At 37.9% G+C, this 20,813-nt stretch overlaps 1 protein-coding gene across 10 annotated transcripts in view; it reads left to right on the top strand.

Annotated features, from left to right (window-relative positions):
• The window catches only part of tenm3 (teneurin transmembrane protein 3), a 451,194-nt gene that overhangs the window by 269,440 nt on the left and 160,941 nt on the right, over positions 1 to 20,813 (top strand). For all 10 annotated transcript variants that reach the window (XM_057842847.1, XM_057842853.1, XM_057842852.1 and 7 more), the window contains 5 exons: positions 1,298 to 1,362; positions 11,902 to 12,021; positions 14,761 to 14,841; positions 14,938 to 15,062; positions 18,828 to 19,083. In XM_057842847.1, coding sequence (XP_057698830.1) covers positions 1,298 to 1,362; positions 11,902 to 12,021; positions 14,761 to 14,841; positions 14,938 to 15,062; positions 18,828 to 19,083 — 647 coding nt within the window. The remainder of the gene's footprint in view (positions 1 to 1,297; positions 1,363 to 11,901; positions 12,022 to 14,760; positions 14,842 to 14,937; positions 15,063 to 18,827; positions 19,084 to 20,813) is intronic.

Here is a 20,813-nt window from a genome sequence, read left to right as displayed (position 1 = left end):
GCTGTCACCGCAACGCAGAAGCAAAACTCGGGCTTTAGTTAGCATGTTAGCTTTTGAGGGAGGAGGAGATTGGCTGACGTGGAAAAGGATGACATGCCGTGAGTACAAAAAGAGTTGAATGAAGCTCTCCCTGTTCCATCTTTTTTGTTTTTATTTTCTGAGTGCATTTAAACAGAGTACCAGTGGGTTTTTCGTCAACAATGACACTAACGAATATATTTCGCCCACGAACAATTTTTTCATGACAATGCCGTCATTATGATGAGCTAAAAACATGGCTTGGGAGACGAGAACATAACGAAACAAATGCCAGTTCTTGTCTGACGAGACGACAACTAGACAAAAATACGACAGCTTCATATGTCATATGCTGTCATATGTTCACAACGCGTGACATTTTCACACTGTACGTAGAGTACGTCAACTTGCATCGTGGCAGTGTTTGGGTCGTGCCATTCATGTGAGATGTGTTGCGCCTCTTTACTCTAAGAGTTGTCTAAAGCTAGGAATGTAACTCATAGAGCTAGTGTAGCATTCACATTAGTATTAGCATCAGAATGGCCAGTGTCCTCTTAAAACACTAGCCAGTCTAAAGCAGAGCCACTTGGCTTTTCTGATCAGTACGTCTTGAGGAGAGCCAGTTGGTGAAATGGCATTTCGCTAATAGCCCACTTCAAGTGTTTAGTTTGCTAAATGAGCAATTACTGGGGAATACTGATTGCTTGCAACTTCAGGCTAGATTAAGAATAGGGAAAACATATGCCAGACTTCCCAGTGGTAAATACTCGGAAAACATTTTTTTCAACATACAGTTTGTGGCTTCCAGGAGGGTTTAATTGAAAATGATGTACTGTTTTTTTTCTTTCTTACTGATGTAAGTTGGCGTTGTCCTTGTAGACGCTACAATATGTGCTCATCTGCCAATGTTAATTCAAAATTGCTGTAAACCTTTATTTATTTTTGGACTAAAAGGTTTGACTTTTACAGACGAAAACATTTTGAATAACTGTCAACTAAAACTAGACAAAATTTGTAGGAGATTTCGTCAATTAAAGCTAGATGAGGACGTACACATTTTGAAATGACTAAAATATGACTAAATCTAATAAGTATTTTCACCCATAAGACTAAAAAAAACCCAAAAGGGGTGCTAAAAACAAACACTGTAGACTTCTAACTACCCCCCCAAAACATATGTGTGTATATATATATATATATTGGAAATTACTTTAAAAAAATAAACGTCAAACAAAAGATGTACACTTCTTATTTCTAATACAATATTTTTCCCTTTCAGATGTACAGCCCTCAGTGCAGTAGGACTTTCTGTGCTGCTCTCTATCCTGCTCTGTTACTGCATAGGTAAGACCTCATCAGCACTCACAACACACTCACTTCCAAGTTGCTCACAGAATCACAAATTAAAGTGTACCTCCATTGGTCAGCTGAAAAAATATACAAAGTATATGGTTCCCAGAGCAATACTGTACAGTTTGACAAATATCAGGATTGGTATTTATGTTTTGTCTTGGATTTGCCAAAATTCTTCCCATGGTAAATAGTCCTTGTAAATGTCATATGTTCCATGATCAAATAACATTCTGGTTTAATAGGTTTGGGCACGCAGTAGTAGTACTTATCCTTGTTTTTTTTTTGTTTTTTTTATGTTTGTTTGTTATTGAGATATAGACATTGTGCATTCTGCAATGATATTTCAGAATCTTGTGTGAACTGGGACTGTCGGTGGCATTTCAATAGATGGCAGATTGACGATGCCAGCGGGCTTTTCTAAATTAACTTTTATCCCACGAGTGTAACGAGTGGATTCAATTTTTCTTAATAAGCCATATTTTTCACCTCACCACTGGAAGTACATTTTAAACCTTAGTTTTACATTTTTTTAAAACTTGGCATTGTCTTGTCGTCCATTATGTCTCTTGTCTCATGTCTCGTTATGTTTGTGATGTCCCCCACCCCCCCTTTTTTTCTTTAGTTGTAATTTATAGTTGGTTTTCACAATAGTATCAGCGCCTATAATCATAATGTAAGTGTTTTTTCTCCTGATTCTCACTTTATCATTGACGATTTTGCTGTGCAGGATTAATCATTTGAAACTGGTCATCGAAAATAATCCGCACATTAATTTTTGTTACAGGATTTAATGGTCGTGTGTTAAAAAAAAAAAAAAAAAGGAGGTAATAATTAGCAATTGGACAGTGAATAATATAATGTTGTATTCTTTGCAATCCAATACAGTTATGAATCAATCAGCAACTATGATCTGTTTGTGCCTATTTAGTAATTTGTGCACCTTCTTTGAATCATGTACGCTGGTGTTTCATGACATGGAGCACCCGACAGTCTTTTTGAAAGGTTATTGCTGTGACCCTGTCAGAGCTGGTACTGGCTTCCATGAAAATATATTCTCAACTAGAAAATGCAATTTTTGGAGAAATTGCGACGGAAGCTTTGCTTTCGAGGTAAACCCCTTGGGGTCACGTCCTGCTGATTTCAGGTCACTTCCCGTTTATATCAGATCACTTTTTGTTGATTTGGGAACTTTTCAGGGTAACTTCCTGTTGATATCAGGTCATTTCCTGTTGATATTTTGAATCAACATACATGTCTGCCGATGGCATTGACATACTTGACCGTCATTGGCAAAGACATGCATGGCTGTCAATGGCATGGATGCGCATGGCTTGGCATTCGGTTTACTTGGGCGCCAGTTGAATGTCAATAGGGTGTAACTTAATGGTTTTTGGTCAAAAATCACAACCATCCATGTTTTTCTGCCATAGAAAATGAAGGGAAAATGTTGGCCATTAGAAACGAATGGGAATGTTTTCGGCAAATTTTGGGGGAAGCATAGGTTTCTGGAAAATTCTGTATCCAACTTTTTCTGAATTTTTGATATGTGATTCATGTGAATTAAATAAAAATTGGTGGACTAGATACATTTTGAAAAAAAAGTTTTTCAAAAAGCCTGCATTTTGAGTGAACGGTAATTTTTTTGGGCGTCATTCAAAGAATCCCCTTCGTCGGACGAGAAGTCTGGTCATTTCGGTATTCGAACGGTCTCAATGGGCCAAATTGTTCAGGTTGTGCGACGCTCCGAAGAAACACCATTGAAAAAAAAAAAAGAATAACATAGATGGTTGCTTTTGCATTACATGCAGAGCTGTCATCAAAAAAATAATTTAAAAAAATAATAATTTAAAAAAATGAATAATTCGGAGCCAAATACTGACAGTTGAATTTTTAGAGTTTAATTTATTTGAGCTAATGTATTGCCATTATATCGCAATTTGATCATACTGTAAGCCTACAGTAAATTAGTGATGGTTTTACTTACACATTAGAATGGGATGGGAACATTTTTGATTGTTAGAGCAGATAAACACATGCCTTTTCCACGGAGGTTGTTCTTATGACGATACTTTTGTTTAGGTGCTGGTCATTTCCATTTCGACCAAGCAAACACTGGCTCTAGGGGCTGAAAATGGATGCTTAGCAGGCACCAACTCCTTACTGGGCCATGCAAGTGCCAGTGAGCACTAATTACGTCAAGAGGTGGGGTAGTCATGACGACTCAGGGACGCAGGGAGCTCATGTGAGCGAGCGGCAGACGATGAGTCAAGCATGAGCACAGAAGTCGCACCCAGATCAATCACCATTCGACATTAGATGTTACTATATTATTAAGCCTATTTTACTAAAAAGATTTAAATACTGAAAACATTAAATACACTTTAATTTACTTCCTGGGATTGAAAGTCAGAAGACTGCAATTTAAGGTTGCCTATATACTTCTTTTGCTAGAGGAACCTTGCTGATAGCCATGTTACAATGGTATGAAAAAGTATGTAAACCTTTTGGAATTTCTCACATTTCTGCATAAAAACACCATAAAATGTGTTCTGATTTTTGTCAAAATCACACAGATGTAAAAACAGTGTTTGCTTTAACTAAAACCACCCAAACATTTATAGGTTTTCCTTTTTTAATAAAGATAGCATGCAAACAATGACAGAAGGGGGAAATGTAAGTAAGTGAACACTCTGCCTAAGGAGACTTAAAGAGCAATTGAAACCAATTTTTACCAAACAATTCAAGTCAGGTTTGTGCCCAATCACTGATGAGTGTTTTAAAGCTGCCCTGCCCACTATAAAACACACACCTGGTAAGACTTGTCTTGATGAGAAGCATTGTCTGATGTGCATCATGGCTCGGTCAAAAGAGCTGTCTGAAGACCTGCAATCAAGGATTGTTGATTTGTATAAAGGTGGGAAAAGATACTAAAGCATCTCATCAAGTCTGGATGTTTATTGTTACGTCCGACAGACGGCTCGCTAAGTATGGAGGTAGATTTGTGTCTTTATTATTCAATAAAAAAAAAAGTTGCTTCGATCAAATAAAAAGTTGCTTCAATCAAAATATATATTTTCAATCGAAGAAAACGTCACTTCAATCAAATAAAATGTGTTTGAATGCAAAAATAAATTTGAAACTCAAAAAAAAATATTTGAAAACTTATTTTTCTTTGATTGAATTTTATTTTTTTGATTAAAGTCAAGTTTTTTTTTGATTGAACCACCATTTTTGATTGAAGTCATGTAATTTTGCGTTTGGACCACATTTTGGCTAGGACATTTGTGTCTTTATTATTCAATCAAAAAATAAATTGCTTCAAACAAAAAAATATATATTTTCAAAAGAAAAATCACTTCAATCAAAATTTTTAAAAAAATCAATCGTAGAAAAAAAGGTTTGAATGTGAACAAATATTTGAGACTCAGAAATTCGCATTTGAACACTTTATTTTTCATTCAAACTGTTTTCTTTGATTGAAGCAATCCTTTTTGTGTTTGAGCCATATTAGGGGTAGGACATTTGTGTCAAAATCATTCAATCGCAAAAAAAGTTGCTTTAATCAAAAAACTATTTTTAATCAAGGAAAAAAAATCATTTGCAAAAACATTTTTTATTTTTTTTTTGAAAATATATTTTTTTATTTGAAATATATATGCATATATATATTTTATTGAAGTGTCACTTTTTTTGAAAAGCAAAAAGTTTTAAACTCTTTTTTTTTTCAAAGTGGAAAAAGTTTTGAACACACTTTTTTTTTTGAAGTGGAAAAAGTTTTGAAGGCACTTTTTTTCGATTGAATCATTTTGACACAAAAGCCACGTTTACATGCTGACTTTTATTCATACCGATTCAAATCATTCCGAATGGAAATTTCACATCAGCTGTTTATATGTCACTTCATCTATTCCGATCCAGAGTTTACATGTGACTGCCTTTATTCCGAAAGGACGTTTGACAACTGCCGTCTGACACGCGCAGATTAATCAAAACAAAGCGTCACGTTGCAAAACATGGAGATCGATCGTCAGATCAGCTGCTTATTTAACTTTTCGAGTGGAAACAAAACTTCAGAATGATACGCCGTTCATTTACAAAGTTGTGTGGGTGCGCTATGCGTGTGCTTGGAAGCCATGTTGCAAGTGACGTTACTTACGTCACCGAGTGACGTCACCACGTCAGTACGGAGCATGCGCAGAAAGAACGCAACCAGACACCATTCCGCTTCCCTGTTTGCATGATATAATTTTACTTCTAATCGGTTTGGGAAAAGGAATATTCCACCCCTGTTAATCGGAATGAAATTCCATTCGGTTTGGGCCTGTTCATTCTGAATGAGGTGTTTATATGGAACACATTTATTCGGTTTGAACAAATATTCCGATTGTAATTGGAATATTTGGCTCCATGTAAACGTGCCAAAAGATTCAACTTCAACACTAGTTCCGGTGTGTTTGAGTGGCAGGTGGCTACGCCAATGACATAAAAGTATGAAGCAAGCATAATGGCCACCAGGGCTCCATCCAGCCATCGGAGTCTGCTGGAGTTTAAGCCGAATATAGGGCACCGGTACGGGGGTGTGACATCGGAATTTCACCGGAGTACGGTGCCCTGCTGCTTAATGTGATTTAACACGGCGAACTTCACCCGCTGCCCTGACGTGACGGTTGGCAATTGGTTCCAACCGGAGTGTCCGTGAAGCACCGGTACGGGAGTGGTCGGCGAGTGGCCCGACACTAGCCTGCCCAGTAAGCGAGTGGACTACCGGCGAGTCGCCAGTAGTCCACTCGCTTACTCGGCGTCCACGCCGGCAGTCCCATCGCTTCAGCTTTGAATGAGTGGCGTGTCATTCGCAGGCCGTCCGCTCGACAGCCGGCCTCCGCGCCTGGGGGGTGATATTGGGGTCCGACCAGTGTGCCGCGACAGGGCACCGTACCGTTGCGGGTACTCCGGTGAAATGCCGACGTCACACGCCCTTACCGGTGCCCTATATTCGGCTTAGAATCCGATGGCTGGATGGAGCCCTGGTGGCCATTATGCTTGCTTCATACTTTTATGTCATTGGCGTAGTCACCTGCCACTCAAACAAACCGGAACTAGCGTTGAAGTTGAATCTTTGTGTCAAAATGATTCAGTCGAAAAAAAGTGCCTTCAAAACTTTTTCTACTTCAAAAAATAAAAAAAAAAGTGTGTTCAAAACTTTTTCCACTTTGAGAAAAAAAAGTTTAAAACTTTTTGCTTTTTAAAAAAAGTGACACTTCAATAAAAAAATATATATATTTCAAATAAAAAATATATGTACAAAAAAAAAAGTTTTTGCAAATGATTTTTTTCTTTGATTAAAAATAGTTTTTTGATTAAAGCAACTTTTATTGCGATTGAATGATTTTGACACAAATGTCCTACCCCTAATATGGCTCAAAGACAAAAAGGATTGCTTCAATCAAAGAAAACAGTTTGAATGAAAAATAAAGTGTTCAAATGCGAATTTCTGAGTCTCAAATATTTTTTCACATTCAAACCTTTTTTTCTACGATTGATTTTTTTTAAAAATTTTGATTGAAGTGATTTTTCTTTTGAAAATATATATTTTTCTGTTTGAAGCAATTTATTTTTTGATTGAATAATAAAGACACAAATGTCCTAGCCAAAATGTGGTCCAAACGCAAAATTACATGACTTCAATCAAAAATGGAGTTTCAATCAAAAAAAACTTGACTTTATTCAAAAAAATTTAATTCAATCAAAGAAAAATAGTTTTCAAATATATATTTTTGAGTTTCAAATTTATTTTTGCATTCAAACACATTTTTTTTTGTTCGAAGCGACGTTTTCTTCGATTGAAAATATATATTTTGATTGAAGCAACTTTTTATTTGATTGAAGCAACTTTTTTTTGGATTGAATAATAAAGACACAAATCTACTTCCATAGCTAAGGAGGTAACATAAAACAAGCCACACATGTACAGTGGACACAATTTATTTACAATAATCAAACTCGCAATGAACAGGATATACAAAATACGAACGAAGCTGGCTTCAGGGTAAGCCCAGGCCAAAATACCAACCCCACCCACTAACTAAACCCTGATCGTGAAAAGGAAACGAAGGAAAGAAAAGCCACTACCCTAGCTTCTTACACTAAACAAAAGAGGAGAAAACTGGTTGAACAGAAATGGCAGCTTACCCCTACTGCTTTGGCGCTCTTATTTACAGTGGCGAACAAAAAAGATCCAATAACAAATAAACACAAAAGACCTCACCGAAAAAGTGGTTCGGTTCCAAAGCGTGGCTGTCCACCAAAGATGACGCCAAGAGTTAAGCGCACAATACTCAGAGAGGTAAAAAAGAACCCTAGAGTGTCCGCTAAAAACAGTCCAATATCTCTATGCACACATCAACCATGTGTAAAACTATGGCGAAGAATGGGGCTCACGGGAGCACTCCACAGAGGAAGCCACTGCTGTCTGAAAAAATACATTGTTGCTCGTTTAATGTTTGCAAAAATGCACTTGGACACTCCACAGACGTTTTGGCAAAATATTTTGTGGACTGATAAGACCAAAGTTGAATTGTTTGGAAATAACACACAACGTAATGTGTGGAGGAAAAATGGAACAGCTCACAAACATCAACACCTCATCCCCACCGTGAAGCATGGTGGAGGGAACATAATGATTCTGGGCTGTTTTGCTGCCTCAGGGCCTGGACAACTTGCAATCTTTAATGGAAGAATGAATTTAAAGGTTTATCAGGATGTTTTGCAGGAAAACCTGAGGCTGTCTGTCAGACAGTTGAAGTTAAAAAGAGGATGGATGCTGCCAAAACACAAAAGTAAATCAACTTCTGAATGGTTTCAGAAGAACAAAATACACATTCTGGAATGACCAAGTCAAAGTCCAGACAAAAAGTCAGATACTTTTTCATGCAACTTTATTTCATTGAGTAACTATTTTAGCAACATCTTGCAAGGAGAGACACCTCACTGAAAATGAAGAGGACACAAAACATCTATACATTCTCCAATTTTCAAAAAGGTTTGTGACGTGACATTACTTTGGCGTCTCAATATGTTTACAACCTTGTTATTGGACACAGTCAAGGCAGGCATTGTTCATATAAATTAACGATCCAATCTTGTAATCTTGTAACATCAACAATAAAAAGACAGTTCACAGTGCAATGCCACTACAAGTCTTGAATTATTTTCTGGTAGGAGCCATTTGTTACTTTTCTGGATCGACTACTATGTTTAGGTGGCTTCCAAATTGACTTCTGGCTTACTGTATGTTTTAAGCTATGCTCTACTGATTTGTGTTCCTTTCCAATATTCCTAAAGAGGCTGTGTTAAAGTCCAACACTGTGTAATTGTTAGCACCACGAGGAATAAACTTAACCAGTCATAAAACCACACAGACTCACACATCCATGCACACAGCATCCTGTCGATTAGACAACATTCTCCCATGACCCATTGCTCCTGTCCTCAACAGGAGGTGTTATGGGCAACAGACTGGCACAGCATGGCTCTAATTTAATGAGGCACGTAGGTGTGTAAGCAGAATCTCTGCATGTGCACTGTATGTGTGTTGGGCAGCAGGGTTTTCTTTCTCACAAAAATTCCCATATTGCATTAATCATTGTTCCTTTACATAAAGCTTCCTTTAATATGCCGTGTGAGTCCAGTCCAAGATCACTGCGAGATATCTGGTTCCATTTTGACTCAACAAAACAGGTTACCTCGTGTAATCTTTGGAGTATCAATGTGTGCAGTATTGTCATGGGATACAGGTCTTCCTCACCAAGCCTCCTTTAAAAGGAAACTAATTGCTTCTTTTTGTGTTTTTCCTTCTGCCCCATCGTGCTTTGCGTGTGTTTTGGATTCAGTTAATTAGTTGAACTAAATCCTTTGTGACGATTACGTGCTGTTTGAGTCAAATATTATTATTATTTTTAAAACATTTACAGAAACATGGCAAATAACACTATGGAAAATTAATTATGCCTGAACATCAATGTAAAGTTAAATAAAGAACTAAGAACGAAAGAACTAAGAACTAGTTGGTACTGTGTGTTTGTTGGTAGGTATTTGTCTGTGAAGCCCTTTGGGATTTAAAAAATAAATAAATAAATAAATAAATAAATAAATAAATAAAATGATTCAGGGCTGTAGATGAATCTGACTTGACTGGCGCAGTTGTCAAGGTCAAGCATTATTATTATTTTTTGTTTTGTTTGTTTTTTTGCCAAATTCTTTTTTTTTTTTTTTTTTTTAATGAATGCCTGTTGAATTGTTCATATTTTCCTCAGTTTTCTTCATAAATCTCACAAATCATCACCGTCGCTATTCATCACTGAATATCATATAAATCCATCCACTGTCCACGATTGCTTTCGTTTAGTCCAGTGACACCCTGTTTTTTTTTTCTGTTTAGATGTTCAGAATGGCGTTAATGTGCCATTTCTGTATGTACTGTATGTTCCATTACCTCTAGGTTGTTTCTTACAATTTAGTGAAACACATTGATGCCAGTTTCTGCTCTTAAATAAAGAGGTACCTCTACATACAAATTTAATTTGTTCCAGGACCTGATTTGTTACTCCAAATGGTCGCATGTCGAGCGGGATTTTCCCATAAGAATACATTATTATTCGATTAGCCTTCATAAATACTAAAGGTACAATTACAAATAGCAATTACACATAGCAAAACAAATACATTATAAATACAAATCTCAATAATAAATAGAAAATGCAATTTCTGGAGAAATTGCAATGGTAGCTTTAATTCCGCAGGCAAACCCCTTGGGGTCACGTCCTGCTGATTTTAGGTTACTTGCTGTTGTTATCAAGTCACTTCATGTTGTTTTGGGGACATTTCAGGGTCACTTCCTATTGATTTGGGGGCATTTCAGGGTCACTTCCTGTTGCTGTTTTGACGTATATGGCCGTCAATGGCATCAACTTACATATGCTTCAAGTACAGTGGCATCACTAAAATCGACATTTATGGCCATCAATGGCATGGACCTACATGGCAAGGACATGCATGGCTGTAAATGGCATAGATGTACATGGGTGTCAATGGCATGGACATACAGTACTGTGCAAAAGTTTTAGGCAGGTGTGAATAAATGCTGTAAACTAAGAATGCTTTCAAAAATTGAAGTGTTAATAGTTTATTTTCATCAATTAACAAAATTGAGTGAATGAACAGTGGCCTATACTACGAAGCCGGTTTTCTGGCTTAGCAGGGTAACTTCGAGAGTAACTTTAGCACGTGCGACGTAAGTTCGCGGCTATGCGAGACTACGAAAGGTGGATATGTTGGAACCGAGAAGTGTTGCCATGGCAACACACGCCACACGCCAAACCTGGTCGTGTCAGAGTTAGATCTTGCTTAACATCAGGATTCCAATTAACCACGCTCTATTTAAACAGCACTCCTCCGCGGACGTGTCCTCCTGACAATGACAGCGTACTTGGACTTGGAATCGCGAATAATCTAAGAATCAGAAATTTCGCACAATTCTAAAAGCTACCATCAATAATAATATAATAATGTAACGAATCGGGTTCTAATGTTGCAGTTGGTTTTTGCATGCTGTTCCTGAATGCACCGTGTGACTGACAAGGAAGTGAGAAAGGTGTGGAAGAGGGGGAAGTTTCTACTTTCTCTTTTTTCATGTTCTGTTGTTGTTGGCTACAGCGGACATGTTGTGTTGCACAAGTTCTAAAATAAATGATTAAAAACCTGATGAAGTCGGCGACTTTCTTGCCGATGTTACAATAAGGATAATTGTCACCTTAACTTATAAAGACTGGCTAACAGAGGTCAGAGGTAGAGGAGGAAGACCGTCGAGAGCGTTGACATATTGCAGCCATATTGTCTAGCCAGTTCACTGATGTGCACACCATGCTCATATTTTTCTATGATTTCCATCTTAATTTTAATGGTAAGCGTCACCTTTTTCCTTTTTTTCACCACCTGCACTAACCTTCTTGTGACCCATGTTGATTTATCTCACAAGAAAATCCAACATTCTGCAGTCTTGCGTAAAAACAATGAAATTTAGAAGCTGTCGTAAATCGTTGTATTTTTAGCGTGTCGGCATATGTTGAGACAAATGACGAGTCAAATTTCCTGTCGGATGTCGAAAAAGATCGTATGGCAATAAGTTTGTATGTTGAGGTAGTACTGTACTTTATATGTTTGTGTATGTGGTTTGTTTAGCCAGATCTCATCTTTTGATGGATTTTTTTTTTTTTTTTTGGGTAGAATTTTGGCAAGCCGCCTTCTGGTCGCAATAATTCCATATTTTTGCCAAGGATTGTAAATCTATTTCCCTTTGATATGTGTTATTGTCACAAATATAAACAACCTTTGTCTAGATTTTCCAAAACATTTTTTCCTTTGCCTTACATCGCTCATATTTTTAACATTTTCACCATTTCTTGCAATGAATTTTGCAGTTCATTCACTCCGGCAGTTTGCTGTCACTCTCTCACGTTCCTTTTTTTGTTTCAGCAATGCACCTCTTTGGTCTGAACTGGCAGCTCCGGGAGAGTGATGGATATGGAGCGTTTGAAAATGGAGGTGTTGGACGAGATACCACTCCTAACACCTTTATGGTATCCACCGACAATGGTGAGTTTCTTAAACAATGCGAAAGGGTTGTTTAGTAATTATAATACATTTTGAAGGAAATTTGAACAAATGGTTCAGCACAATTTCAATGAAATGACTTAGTGTTGACTCCTTTTGACTACATGATAAAATTCAGCAGAGAAAAAAATACATACAGGTAGTCCCCGGATTCTTGTCCGCCATTTTGTCTCGGATCTTTTGTTGTGATGCTTGCTTTTATTTTGGCGCAGCAAGCATAGTTCAGGTAGTACTTCCACACGCGAGCCAGAGCGCATGTACACATGAAGAACATATCTGCGCACACAAAGAAGAGCGCATTTGCTCCCACGAAGAAATCGACCAGCCGAGTGAGAGGGAGGGGAAAGATACAGTAACAGCTGCAAGCCTGCGCACATTTGTTGCTTGTGAAGCATCCACAGAGGCAACACCTGTACTAGTATATAACACCTTTTGTACTCTTTATTGTGCCTTTTCAATTGTGGTGAAATACTTGGGGCGAGTTTTTGTGATTGTTTTTGATGATGTGCTGACGCTAACTGATACATGCTAACTGTTCGTCTGGATTGCCATTACTGTATCAGCATCTAGTTGTAAATGGAAATTTGAATTGCTTTTATTGAAGATGAAACTGATTTATTTTCATTGTTATTTTATTTTCATTCTGAAAGTGTTGATGTCATGAGCAGCTGAAACAAGTCAGCAAACCACACGGACGTCTGACATCGTCATTTTGGAGCGTAGCTTGCTGTCTAGCTTGGACTTAGCTCCAATGTCTTGGCGGGGACAGTACAATGATGTACTGTATATGCATGTTTTTGATAGTTATTTTGAGATTTGGAGTGTAATTAGGGGTACTTAAAGAGTTAATTCCGATTTACGCAGAAATTCAGGTTATGTCACCAGCATAGGAACGGAACTCGTTCGTAACCCGGGGACTGCCTGTGAAGGGCTTAGGTTTGGGCTCAACATTGGTAGGTACGGTATAACAGCATAACCTGCAAGTACACTTTTTGCTGGGGACGGGACATTAATAAGACCAAACAATTGGGTGAACATGGGTCAGGGCTATATTTCTCACAAATATGAACCTAATAATTGTGAGGCTAATTCAGAGGTGCTCATTACATCGATCAAGACCAGCCAGTCAATCACAACGCTAGTGTGGGTAGCTCGTGGCATCCGGGATAAAAAAATAATGTATGTCGCTAATTGTGACTATGTTGTGTATGCTGTGTTGTGTGAGCAACATTTGAGGTTATGCAGCACCAATTAAATGTACATAGTTAATTATGTTGTGTGAGCAACATACTGTATGAGGTTATACAGTTTTGCAGGTTAGCAAGTTCACAGAGTTTAATGTTATGCTAACTCTGATACAGGTTGTGATTAGTGTTGTTTTTCCCACCTCCACAACATTGACATCTTATTACATTACTTACAGTGGCTGCTGCTGGCCAAAAAAAAAAAAAAAATAATAACTTCTATCCCTCCTCAAAGGAGGCAGAGGAGGCGGCATGTTGTTGACATGCATTTCTGTCAGGGCTGTGAGAGTGTGAGCGTGCATGTGCATTTGTGTGGAGGGGGTGAGCCAAGTCATCAGCCAATCAAACGTGTGTTTGAAGGGAAAAACTGGACCAGCATATTCAGTAAGTGAAAAGTGGTAAATGTAAGTCTGAACATAATGAAAATAATTCACTTAATAACGGTAGGGTCAATTCTATCCTTATTTGCAACATATAGGAAGACATACGTATAAATCTATATTCCTTATATAACTGAACTTATTATTAAATGCAAATAATAAATAATATGCTTTTTCCTGTCTTCCTTTGTCTGTCATCGGTCTTTTCGGGCAAATCATTCCATATTTTGTGACTGTCAATGATTCTCTTTCTTTGGCCAGACTATCCCACATTTTTTGTAACTGTCAATGGTACCGATGATGATGACAATAAATATTTCATGCATTCATTCATTCATAAGGTTGCTGGAAATTTGGTGGGTACAATTTGAGCATCCTGAAAAGTTGGTAGTGTTATGTCCCCTACGTCCCTACGGTCCCTATGCAAACCTACGTCCTTGCTACCTGTTCTTAAAATATTAATGATTTTTTTTTTTTTTTTAAATGTATTTATTTATTTATTTTTATCAGTTCAAAGGGAACAGTAGTTGGAGCAATGCATGCTGACACTGTAAATGGAGAAACACAATGTTTATTGAATGCTGTAAAAGTAACAGCTTGTTGGTGCCTGTTGGTTCAGTTTTTACGAGAAACCCATTAATTACCATACTTAAACTAATAATCCTAAACTTATATTCAATAATAAACACAACTAAACTAATAATGAGGGAACATAGTAAAATGACTTGTTACACTGTAAAGGTTAAATTCATGTAAAAGACATGCTAGCGTAGACTGGCATATTGTAAATATTTTGTGCATATCACTCATTGTTGGTTAACTACCCTTATATCGGAATTCGGAACTGTAAAAATTAAGTTCTAAATGGCACCTTGTAAAACTGACATCTGTGCCCCTTGTTAATTATCCTCTTCCTTTTGACACTGCACACGAGACTCAAGATAACTATTAAATACAGGATTGAATGACTGTGGCATCTGTTTTTTCCCCTTTGAGTTAACAGTAACCAGATGGATTTTCTTTACCAAGCTTTTCCCATTGAATCAAGTACTTCTTTGTATGTATGCTTTGTATATCACTGATTTGCCTCGTTCCAGGTAAAATTCTCCTCGAAAACAACACTATCGACACAGGGGAAGTGGATGTGGGGAGACGAACAATTCAAGATGTCCCGCCAGGTTAATTACTCACTCAAATAGACTCCAACAGCCAGTCAATGTCATGCATATACATTACTGTGAGTCATCAATAGTAACATTTTGCTTTTTTTCCAGGTGTGTTTTGGAGGTCACAACTTTACATTGACCAACCACAGTTCCTGAAATTTAACATTTCAGTGCAAAAAGATGCCCTTGTTGGAGTGTATGGACGGAAAGGTTTACCACCCTCACACACACAGGTACAATTACATTTAATGTTCTCTTCATAAATTTAAAGAAAAAAATGTTGTAGTTATATAACGAAAGTTACAACTAAACTATCTAAACTAGGGGTGGGTACCTCACGATATGATACGATTGACGATACAAAGTTAACGATAACTATTATCTCAAGATATCCATGTATCCATTATCTGCCACTTAATCGGGGGTCGGGTGGTGGGGGCAGCAGCTTCAGCAGCAAAGCCAACCAGCTCCTCCGGCGGCCAGCCAAAAGACAGTCTCTCCCGCGTGTCCTGGGTCATCCCCATGGCCTCCCGGTTTCATGATATGACAATATAAAAATTGCCATGGGTCAGGAAATAATTCTATTGATTGTTGGTCACTTCTTCTTGGTTTTGGGGCATTTCTGGGTCATTTCCTGATTTTTGGGGGGCATTTATGCCTCATTTCCAGTTGATTTTGGGTTCCTGAACAGGAAGTGACCTGTTAATACCTGAAAATGAAATGAAGTGACCTGTAAATGCCCCCAAAACCAGGAAGACTGGCTGTGAGTACTGTTTCAGTGCCATTGACGGTGCTAGACATCCAATCTATCTTTGACCCTCGCAGTCAAAATGTATTGGACGTCTAGCGCCTTCAGTGGCAGCCCATAGACTTCATAATGTATTGACGGGACACGGGGCACGGGGCCGATAAATAGGGGGCCTGCATTGTTGGCTAGGCCGTCAAAGCTGACCGAGTGGAATAACAGACAAAGAGCTTTTTTCATTGAAAATTCTTGTGAATTAATGCTAAAATCCCTGAATTCTTTATAGATACGGACATGAAACAGTCTTGATTCTTGGTTAAAAGCAAAAAAACATGCAGTTAGCATTTATTTTACGGAAATATGTCAAAGTACAATGCTAATCGGTTAGTAAATGTACCTAGTGGCCACCTTATGTAAACTTTTCTGGTGAAACTCTTGTGAATAAATGCTTAAATTCCTAAATTATTTATATATATGGATTTAAAACAGTCTCGATTATTGGTTAAAAGCAAAAAAAACATGCAGTTAGCATTTATTTTACGTAGCTATGTCGAAGTACAATGCTAGTATGTTAGTGAATGTAACTAGCGGCCACCTTATGTAAACAGAGCTTTTCCCCTGAAAATTCTCGTGAATAAATGCTCAAATCCCCAAATTCTTTATATATATGGACATAAAACAGTCTCGATTCTTGGTTAAAAGCAAAAAAAAACCCTCGCAGTTAGCATTTATTATACGTACATATGTCAAAGTGCAATGCTAGTCTGTCGGTGAATGTAGCTAGCGGCCGCCATATGAAAACAAAGAGCTTTTTCCGTTGAAAATTCTTGTGAATAAATGCTTAAATCCCTGGATTCTTTATAGGTATGGAAGTAAAATAGTCTCAATTCTTGGTTAAAAGAGAAAAAAAGGGGCAGTTAGCATTTATTTTACGTAAATATTGCGAAGTGTAATGCCAATGCAGTAGGGGCTAATTTCTCCCGTTGATTTTTTTCACAACATTTAAAAAATGCATGCATGGTACGAAAAATATAATAATTACCTTGAATCCTCAAACAAATCACTCCTGAGACAATCCTTCCTGTTTGCTCCTCTCGATGTAGCCGGCCCCCTACTTGAATGCGAGGCGCAGTGCATGACCGATCTGACCCGTCAATACCGTTGTGAAGTCTGTGGGCAACCAATGAGCTAACACACAATATTCTAGTGAAAGATTTTAGAAGCAACCTGTTGGTTCCTTTTTTTCCCCCTTCTCCATACTGTGAAACCTTTTTTAAACGAACAATCGATTCATGGCAGGAGCATATTGATAACATTTTGGGATACAAAGTATCGTGATACATGACCATTTCAATATATTGTCACAATCCTAAACTATGCGAGAACTTTGGTGACAACTATGTGGTAGGTTATGACTCAGAATTTGACCCTTTGTCAAACAGAAATTATTGACTCCTTCTGCATTCCCATTGGACAAACCCAGATTCCATTTGGTAACTTTAGGATTCGGTCCTTGTCAAGTGTTTTATGAATGCTTTGTTCATAATCAAGAGATAAGCCTAATACAAACATAGACACTTCATTAATCATGGCAATTACTACTCTCTGTGTTAAATCACATCTTCTATAAAGGGACTAATCCACTTATCTGTTAAAGACACATTCTTCCAATGCTATTCCTATCACTGCTCAATATTAGCTAAGATAAGATATTAGTAACACAGGTTTGTCCTTGCCATAACCCCAATTAATATTCTTTTAGCAAATCTGTTTGAACCTACTTTAAAGGGAAAAAAAACATTTACGTTTAACACAATAGCTACTCCAGCTAATGTTACTACTATTTTAAATAAGTTTAAAAGTTTTCTATTATTAGGGCACAAACCGTCAACAAGTAGACGAGACGTTGTGACTTGGGATGCCCCAATCGCATATTTTTGCACCCCAGTCCGAGCAAGCAGATTTTGAGAATCTGCCGATACTGAGTCCCGATCTGATACCGAATTGTTTATTTATTTATTTACTTATTCATTTATTTATTTATTTTTATTTAACAAAAGTTCCAAACATGTTACAGTTCTGGTCTGTTTACAGTACTTCTTCCTCTTTTTCAGCTCATCACACATGTGCACATGTACCTGTGCATATAAACACAAATATTATCTCATTCTTTTTTATTGCAGATATTGATCGCAATAAAACTTTTGTACAAAGTGATTCAATTTCTTGTTGTATTTATAACAATTGGTGTATGTGCAAAACCGGTCAATAAATAACAATTTATTAAATTATAGGAAAAATATTAACAAAGGTGGAGCATGAACTGAGCCTTCCATCATCAAGGTAGAATGCACATAGTCTCGATATATGTCCATCAACGTACAGTAAGTGTTGTTGCGAAGCACATCCAGTTGTCTTCCCTTGCCTAACAGTGTGTTCCACTTGTAAACAAACAAACAAAACTTGTAAAACTTTCATTTATGCATTTAGAGTAAGAAGACCATTTATGACTTCAAAATAGATGAGTTTGTTTTCCATTTATTTATCGTTGTGTCACTAGATTCAGCAAAGCTAATGATGTCTCATCTGTGACGCAAAACACAGATTTGTTGTCAAATTGAACATAATTGTGCCATCCTAAACGTACAGATTAGCTACAGGCTAGCAGCAGATAGCATGTGTTGCAGCCACAGCAGTCCACTAGTTGTAGTAAAATTAAAATCATAATTACAATCATTATTGTAATACCAATATCAAAGACAACACGTCGTTTCATGCGCAAGATCTTAGCCTCAGTATTTTTGGAGCACTGGACACATTAAATCAGGCATAGGAAGAACATACCTTCCATAACACAGCGGCAACATGGCTACATAAACACCCGGTCTTTGTGGTGGCATGGGCTTGGTTCCACATCTGCCTTCATGAACACGTTTTCCTCCCATGTCGTGATGATGGCAGATGGATGTGGTGTTTCCAAATTGTCTTTTTTGAGGAATTTTTTTTTTGTTATGCCGCTCCATCTCCATTGTTGTTTTGGTTGGAGAACGTTTCAAACGGAAGTCGCGATGAAGCTGCGTTAATGGGAATGCCATGCCATGATTAACTAATATTGATCCATATATAAGGTGCATCCGATTATAAGGCACACTATCAGCTTTTGAGAAAATTGAAGGCTTTTAGGTGTGCCTTGTAGTTTGGAAAATACGGCATTAAGAATTGCTAATATTGATGGTACATGCTCTTCTTCCAGTATGACTTTGTGGAGCTCCTTGATGGAAGTCGACTAATTTCCAAAGACAAGCGATCCCTGAGTGACACAGACATGGCACATGTACACTCACTCAGTGGTTTTGAAAATGACCCTGGAGAAGAGGTCCGTCATAGAAGATCAGTGAATGTACATGAGGCTGGCTTCATCCAATACCTGGACATGGGCATTTGGCATCTGGCATTTTACAATGATGGCCGTAATACAGAACAAGTGTCTTACAATACGTTCATCATCGGTAAGTCTTTGCTGGATGTAATCTTATACTATTGCCTACATATGAAGTTTGTTTTTTTTTATCATTCAGAAAATAATGCTGGATACACAGTTAATTTTGGTGATGAAAAATTGTCGTCAAAGTGACAGACCACAACATTTATGAGACTGTCCATAAGGAAATTAATTTGTCATGTCCGTCAACAGATATAAAACAAGACAGAAAGTCAGAGGTTCTGTTCTAAAGAGGTGTAAAAAGTTGACTGACGAACTAATCTTCTGATTCGAACATCCAATTACGCCCCTTCCTTGCGCCTCCTTGCCATCACACACTATGTTTTTTCTTCCGACTGTGCATGTAAATATAACAAATAAGATCCTGTAATTGTGTGTATAGTGTGTTAAACAATGAAAAAATGTACTTTGTGCTGGGGCGCTGGAAGTCGCTCACAGCAGGGAGTGCTGAGGTTCTTATTTTGATTTTCCCATCCCAAAACAGGCGTTTCGGTCCAAAATTGTCATGCTCGCCCTATTTATCCATACAAGGTGTGCACAGTGGCAGTACAATTGCATGCTGGATAGATTAAGTACTTTGGGGTGCACGATATCCATCTTTTGAAACTGATATCGATAAATTCCTGCTCCTCAAAGCCGATACCAAGATAAAAGCATGCATCACAAATCAAAATTAAAAGTCAACATTATAAAAAAAAAAATTTAAAAAAAAAAAAAAAGGGAAAAAAAGGACACCAGTGTCATAAAGTCAAAAATCACATAAGTCGGGTACATCATAACCCAGGGACGGCAACGGTCTTCACCTGTTTTATTAATCGTACGGCAATTCAATAAAACATGACACTTTTTGAACTGTCGGAGGCCACAACAACACCAGGGTGTTTTTCAGACGTACACCAATATTTACAGATACAACAGTAATAAGGAATTTGTGTTGTGTGATGGTGATGTCTGCAAACATGGGAGCAGAGTGATACATGCTCAGTATGTCAAAGGAGAAGTTCAACAATATGGGGAGCAATGTTCCCTCTAATTTTTCATGTGTCTGAGCCTATTCAAAACCTTGGATCATAGCAAGTTACATGGCTTATTAAAAGAATGAAATACACCCCTTAGAAACCACATCTCTGAATGTCCAAATTGAGTACTGCTTGTCAATTTCCCTCCAAAATGTCATGTGACTCGTTAGTGTTACTAGGTCCAAGTGTGCATACAGTGCAGGTGTGTTCAAATTTTTAGTGCAGCTCTCACACTCTCTCATACTGGTCACTGAAAGTTCCAACAAGGCACCACTTGGCAAAGAACTCTCTGAGGATCTTAAAAGATGTATTGTTGCGCTACATTAAGATGGCCAAGGCTACAAAAAGATTAAGATTGCCAACACCCTGAAACTGAGCTGCAGCACAGTGGCTAAGATCATCCAGCGTTTTAAAAGAGCAGGGTCCACTCAGAACAGGCCTCAGGTTGGTCGTCCAAAGAAGCTGAGCGCAGGTGCTGTGCGTCACATCAAATGCTTTCGTTGAAAGATAGTCGCAGGAGTGCTGTCAGCATTGCTGCAGAGATTGAAGAGGTGGGGGGTCAGCCTGTTAGTGCTCAGATCATACGTAGCACTCTACTATACATCAAATTGGTGTGCATGGCTGTCACCCCAGGAGGAAGCCTCTTCTGAAGACGATACACAAGAAAGCCCGCAAACAGTTTGCTGAAGACATGTCAACAAAGCACATGGATTACTGG

This window comes from Corythoichthys intestinalis, chromosome 8, assembly GCF_030265065.1.
Source record: "Corythoichthys intestinalis isolate RoL2023-P3 chromosome 8, ASM3026506v1, whole genome shotgun sequence".
Taxonomy (NCBI): Eukaryota; Metazoa; Chordata; class Actinopteri; order Syngnathiformes; family Syngnathidae; genus Corythoichthys; species Corythoichthys intestinalis.
Note: the sequence above shows the minus strand (reverse complement) of the source record. Positions and strands in the feature narration are given on the sequence as shown.